Below are 7449 nucleotides of genomic sequence, written 5' to 3' on the forward strand. Positions count from 1 at the left end.
TACAGGTCCTTCGAGACGTAATGTTACAAACTTACAGGTCCTTCGAGACGTAATGTTACAAACTTACAGGTCCTTCGAGACGTAATGTTGCAAACTTACAGGTCCTTCGAAACGTAATGTTACAAACTTACAGGTCCTTCGAGACGTAATGTTGCAAACTTACAGGTCCTTCGAGACGTAATGTTACAAACTTACAGGTCCTTCGAGACGTAATGTTACAAACTTACAGGTCCTCTTCCTATTTATTCAAATTTCGGCTTTTCATAAAACCTCCCCATTTTGTTAGTGGAATATATGTTTAAGAACTCTTGACATAAAACAAAATAACCAGTTTCGTATAACGTTTCGTACAAGCGCAAATATCTGTTTGAAAAGTCTTTCAAGCAGGTAGTTCCCTTATAGATTGCGCGTGCTAATCTCCAGACCGTTTTCTACTCCCGCTAATGGTGAAAGGATTTAGCAGAGTTCAGATTAATCCTCTCACAAGCAACTTAGTTTCTAAAGTAAGCTACACTCGTTAGCTGCTAAAGAAACTGTAATCGCTCAGTGCGAACCTCGGCAGAAGGAAATCAAATCGCATTCGTACTTCAAATAACTTAGCTGCTTCTGCATTGAAACTCTTAATCACAAAGAGTAAAACGGTGCTTGTCAATGAAACGTGGGTTAATTGAAAACGTAGGGGTCTCGTTCTGAAGGACTTAGAGTAACCACAGGTAACACGTTACCGGAAATTACGTCATATTTTAATATTGACCAATGAACTTCAGATCACATCGGAAAGAACTACATCGCAAGACCAGGAGTCACAAGAAACACTCGGTTCTCTTGAGTTAAATTAAAGAATGTTACTATTCCTGACACAGATTATTCATAAATGTTTCAGTAATTAAATTAGTGACGTAGCTTCCGGTATTATGAACATAATGAACTATATCTTAGTACCAGTCTCTGTCGTTCGTTCTTCCTCAAGTTCAATCAAAGTTAACTAAACTGTTCCTTCAACTCCTTTTTTTGATAAAACACTCCTCCGTTCTCGTCTTTTTCTCTCCCAGTCAAGTTATCTTTGTTATATTTAAAGGTAATATGTATATATATATTAAATTCCATTCATCTGTACAAAATATATATATAAAATTTCCGTCAATGACTCAAGAATTTACAAGAACAAAGTCCTAATCAGTTAAGTATTTGACGGTAAGATGTTTGTGGTCAGTTTCTTTCAGCTATCTGCTGTGTCCAACGCGGGAAAACGAACCCCTGGATTTGAGCGTTATAATTCCGTAAACTTACCACAGACCCATCAGTGGACTGGCGATCGGACATTAATCGATGTCATGATCCAGTTATTAGTTCGTTTTTAATACTAGATACTGAAATGGATTTCGTCTTTGATGGTAGTAACAGAGATTTGACATGGAAGCCACACAATAACCAATAAAATTAAGGTGTCAGCAGTATAATATACGTATACAAGACTCGCTAATACCAATGTAATTTCAGTAGTCCATCATCCCAGAGAAAACGATCATAAAATAAAATAGAATATCATGAAAATAACGGAAAACGAGCCACATACGAGTAAAAAAAAAGAGATAAAATAAATGCCTTCAACATCTACCTGACTGATAAAATAAATGCCTTCAACATCTACCTGTCTGATAAAATAAATGCCTTCAACATCTACCTGACTGATAAAATAAATGCCTTCAACATCTACCTGTCTGATAAAATAAATGCCTTCAACATCTACCTGACTGATAACACATTCACTAAGCCTAGCATAGAAGTCAGCCAAATCTATATGTTCCTCTTGAAAACATTCATATAGTTAGTTGCTTCACGTCCTAATGGAGAAATCCCCAAAGGAGTGGATAACACATAATCCTTTCAATGAAGGAAACCCAGGATAGAATTCCAGTCTCCAACCACATGGTACTTCTTAGAAAGAAATTCCCTGAAGGCGACAGGAAATTAGCAGCCGAAATGTAGGATATTAAGCAATTCGTGTCCGGTTTATATATATATATAAAAGAAAATAAACATTTAATCATCAGGCCTCAGTGGCTAATAACCAGTACAATGCTATCTTGGGTTTCTTCCGCTTGAGAGTCACGTGTGTCAGCATCATCAATTTGCAGAAAATGACGTCTCAGTTAACTCCATGGTATTAAGCATAGTGATATCAATAAGTACGGATTCGATATCAAAATTTGTTACTGAAGACTGACCATTTCTCGGCCACCAAAAAATCGAAATCATGCTGTCATTATTCACCGAGTTCTTATCTACACGAGTTTACTGTACAATCAGTTTCAACTGTTCCGCTTATCCTCCAGAGTTGATCAGTAATACTACATAATAGTCAGTATTGGTAACATGTATTCCCTCTGTTCCATTGTCCAGGTGTTGTCTAGCGGTTAGCTTATCACATTAAATATGGAGGATCCGGGGTTCGAAACGTGATGCAGCTCAACATTGCTACCTGTAGACGTTTTATAATTTTGGCAATCCATCCTGTTCTTTAATCCAGAGAAGAGGTCGTTTGGTGCCTTCCCTCTGGTCAGTAGTTCAAGGGTTTCTGGCCTAGCTTTTAGCCCACGTGCGTATACGGTGTCGTTCAGGTTAAATATTTTGAATAAGTGCCAAAACTGCATTTTACTCCCATATTTTGCATTCATTTAAAGTTCAAATAGCATTTGATAAATAGCGTATCACATGTATGCTAACATGTACCAGAATTAAACAGTTTACACGTGGCTTATCTGATACGTCTCTTGATTATACAAGACTTATCGAACTTTTTTACTTTATTACACGTGACTCCACTGACGTATATATACATTTCTCGTGAGCTATCAGATATTATCCTGATTACTCATGACTCATTATGCAGATATTCTCTTGATTACTCGTTACTTATCATGCAGATATTCTCTTGATTACTCGTCCCTTATCATGCAGATATTCTCCTGATTACTCGTCACTCATTACACAGATATTCTATTGATTACTCGTCACTTATCATGCAGATATTCTCCTCATTACTCGTGACTCATTATGCAGATATTCTCTTGATTACTCGTGACTTATTATACACATATTCTCTTGATTACTCGTGACTTATTATGCAGATATTCTCCTGATTACTCGTCACTTATCATGCAGATATTCTACTGATTACTCGTGACTCATTATGCAGATATTCTCTTGATTACTCGTGACTTATTATGCAGATATTCTCCTGATTACTCGTCACTTATCATGCAGATATTCTCCTGATTACTCGTGACTCATTATGCAGATATTCTCTTGATTACTCGTGACTCATTGTACAGATATTCCTCTGATTACTGGTGTATTATCGTACACAGTGGATAAACCAGTGCCAGGTAACTAACACATAATAACATTGATAGCGTTGGTTTTAATTATTTGATAATGTTTCATTCCCTGTTACCAGAACTCTCTCCTTTTCCTTCGTATACAAAAGTAGAGACTCTTCAATAGCATCGTATGAAATACGTTAAATATAACCAGTTAGAAGGCTTTTTAATGTATATTATGTAATCTTGTATATTCCTGTTTATATACAGTCTATATATGTATATAAACAGGAATATACACGAGAAATACAAGATTACAAATGGGTTGATAGTCTATATATATCAACTCATTTGTAATCTTCTATTTCTCGTGTATATTCCTGTTTATATACAATCTATATATATCAACCCATTTGTAATCTTGTATTTCTCATGTATATTCCTGTTTATATACAATCAAATGGGTTGATATATATAGTTATCTTGTATTTCTCATGTATATTCCTGTTTATATGCAATATATATATATCAACCCATTTGTTATCTTGTATTTCTCATGTATATTCCTGTTTATATACAATCTATATATATCAACCCATTTGTTATCTTGTATTTCTCACGTATATTCCTGTTTATATACAATCTATATATATCAACCCATTTGTAACCTATTTATATTTATTTCTTTCGTAGGCCTTCAGGGTTGCATATATATCTTCATAATATGCCAATTTATACGTTAATTCGTTAAAACCGCTCTAGATGAGCTCAAATTATGCAGATTTGGCTACAACTTTGTATGTATTTATATATAACTTTGTATATTCTAGTTTTAGAATTTATATTTCTTGAACTTTATTTTCCAGCCCGGATGTAAAGTTCTGTTTGTTGCAACTAAATACTTTCGCATGACTTCTTATATGTGGATGTTCTGCGAGGGATTTTACCTCCACAGACTCATCACGGCCACATTTACTGAACAGAAGAGTTTAGTTATATTCTACGCTATTGGTTGGGGTATGTACTAGACTCTTAAAGGCTCTACGTTATTGGTTGGAGTATGTACTAGCCTCTTAAAGGTTCTACGTTATTGGTTGGTGTATGTACTAGACTCTTAAAGGCTCTACGCTATTGGTTGGTGTATGTACTAGACTCTTAAAGGCTCTACGTTATTGGTTGGAGTATGTACTAGCCTCTTAAAGGTTCTACGTTATTGGTTGGTGTATGTACTAGACTCTTAAAGGCTCTACGTTATTGGTTGGAGTATGTACTAGACTCTTAAAGGCTCTACGCTATTGGTTGGTGTATGTACTAGACTCTTAAAGGCTCTACGTTATTGGTTGGGGTATGTACTACACTCTAAAAGGTTCTAAGTTATTGGTTGGAGTATGTACTAGACTCTTAAAGGCTCTACGTTATTGGTTGGGGTATGTACTACACTCTTAAAGTCTCTACGTTATTGGTTGGAGTATGTACTAGACTCTTAAAAGTATTTTTTTCAGCTCCTAAAATTTATATTGATAATTGAAAAAACACATATGGTATTTTGCAGCTAATAACAAAAAAAAACCCTAAAGATCAATCGTTTCGGTACACAACATGATGCAAAAGTTGCGTAACACTGTATTCCTAAATCCTTACATCAATCTTTCTAAATCATATTTGTGTTTCAATAGCTGTCATTTTTCATTTGGACCGGACGTGGTTTTAGTGGTCATCTTGCCCTAACTACAAACCCGAGGGTTTATGGCTAACATATGTCCCTTGTTGAAAAACAAAGTAGAAAACGTGAACTCTATGCGCTGGGAAGCTTTGGATGTGCTAAAAAAGTGACAGTCAAATCCCATCTTTCGGTCAGACAATAGTAGCCCAAGAATTGGCGCTGGGCGCTCTTTCCTAGCTGTCTTCTCTTTAGTCCATCATTTCAAAATTAATGTCGGACTATTTGCAAATAGTCCCTTTGTAGCTTTGCGCGAAAGTTCTAAATACGTTTTTTCAGTGGTTTGAATGTCATTAACCTTAAACAAACACGTGGAAGCAACAGTAACATTACAAAATGGAGCCACGACCTGACTGAAAGTGTGACACTGTGTCATAAATGTTTAGAACAACTGCCTTATGGTGCACGCCTTTTGTATCATCCGTTATGCAACATCATAACCTTTACGTCATTATTAAGCTCCTTGAAGTAATAATCCAGTCCCTGTTAATCATCCAATATGCAACATCATAACCTTTATGTCACTATTAACCTCCTTGAAGTTATAACCCAGTCCCTGTTAATCATCCAGTATGCAACATCATAACCTTTATGTCACTATTAACCTCCCTGAAGTTATAACCCAGTCCCTGTTAATCATCCAGTATGCAACATCATAACCTTTATGTCACTATTAACCTCCCTGAAGTTATAACCCAGTCCTGTTAATCACCTAGTTTGCAACATCATAACCTTTATGTCACTATTAACCTCCCTGAGGTTATAACCCAGTCCCTGTAAAAAAATATGCGCAATGCACTTTAGTGATATAAAACTCCGTTATTACGGTTTAGGTTCTGTTTTTTAATTATTTTAAATATATCATACTTTAAACAGGTAGTCCTCTAATGATCAAGAAAGACCAGATTCTTGTTTAGACAGCAAGCACTAAGAAACACAAACAATCACCAACAGAATCAAGATTAGTCCTAGTATGTCCTCTAATTAGTCTTAGTCTATAGTAAAGTACTTATCTAGGTTCTTTAACAGTTTGAAATAATCCTTCAAAAGCTAAACATTTATTAGGGTGAAATTTGGTGACAAAATATGCGATTAATTGTACAACTAACTGCGTAGTCTCACTTCTCTTCAGTGAGAGCGTTTTACACCCAGTAAGAGTGTGCTACACCCAGTAAGAGCATGTTACACCCATACGTTTGTTTTTTTATTTGTCAACAACATCAGAGTCTCTGTCTTACACTTTCCTATAACCTTGTTTCTGTCTTTGTTTTTTATCGTTTTATTCTAGTCTACAACACTGATTTTCTTCTGCATCTACTTAACTACAGTATTTGTGACACATTTAGTTCCCCGCGTATAATTTATATTACTCTGTAATACTGTTAACTACAGTATTTGTGACACAGTTAGTTCCCCGCGTATAATTTATATTACTGTGTAATACTGTTAACTACAGTATTTGTGACACATTTAGTCCCCCGCGTATAATTTATATTACTCTGTAATACTGTTAACTACAGTATTTGGGACACAGTTAGTTCCCCGCGTATAATTTATATTACTCTGTAATAATGTTAACTACAGTATTTGTGACACATTTAGTTCCCCGCGTATAATTTATATTACTCTGTAGTACTGTTAACTACAGTATTTGTGACACAGTTAGTTCCCCGCGTATAATTTATATTACTCTGTAATACTGTTAACTACAGTATTTGTGACAGCCCTGTTTCCAGATTTTTGATTTAAACTAATCTTTTACTTGAGACTGTTTTCAGCTAATCTGTAACATGTTGTATGATAGTGTGTTAGAGTGGTCTGTTTTAATACAACCTGTGAAAGTGAGCTGTTTGAAGCTAATTTGTAACATGTTACAGTGGTCTGTTTTAAGACAACCTGTGAAAGCGAACTGTTTGAAGCTATTCTGTAACATGTTACAATGGTCTGTTTTAAGACAACTTGTGAAAATGAGCTGTTTGAAGCTAATTTGTAACATGTTACAGTGGTCTGTTTAAGACAACCTGTGAAAGCGAACTGTTTGAAGCTATTCTGTAACATGTTACAGTGGTCTGTTTTAAGACAACCTGTGAAAGTGAATTGTTTGAAGCTAATTTGTAACATGTTACAGTGGTCTGTTTTAAGACAACCTGTGAAAGTGAGCTGTTCGAACCTATTCTGTAACATGTTTTAAACTATGCGATAACAGTGGATTGCTTTAAGCTAGTTTGTGACAATGGTCTGTATTAAACTAGTATGTGACAATGGTCTGTATTAAACTAGTTTGTGACAATGATCTGTATTAAACTAGTATGTGACAATGATCTGTAATTAAACTAGTATGTGACAATGGTCTGTATTAAACTAGTATGTGACAATGGTCTGTATTAAACTAGTATGTGACAATGG

General features: G+C 35.3%; 1 protein-coding gene across 1 annotated transcript in view; it reads left to right on the plus strand.

Moving 5' to 3' along the window:
• Positions 1-4340, plus strand: part of LOC111088548 (calcitonin gene-related peptide type 1 receptor-like) — a gene marked incomplete at its 3' end in the record, with an annotated part of 17579 nt that extends 13239 nt beyond the window's left edge. Inside the window, exon 7 of the mRNA XM_022399033.1 lies at positions 4190-4340. Within this exon, the coding sequence (XP_022254741.1) occupies positions 4190-4340 (151 nt within the window). The remainder of the gene's footprint in view (positions 1-4189) is intronic.
• Between the last annotated feature and the right edge of the window lie 3109 nt (positions 4341-7449).

The sequence above is a fragment of the Limulus polyphemus genome, unplaced genomic scaffold (genome assembly GCF_000517525.1).
Source record: "Limulus polyphemus unplaced genomic scaffold, Limulus_polyphemus-2.1.2 Scaffold4001, whole genome shotgun sequence".
In the NCBI taxonomy this organism is placed as follows: Eukaryota; Metazoa; Arthropoda; class Merostomata; order Xiphosura; family Limulidae; genus Limulus; species Limulus polyphemus.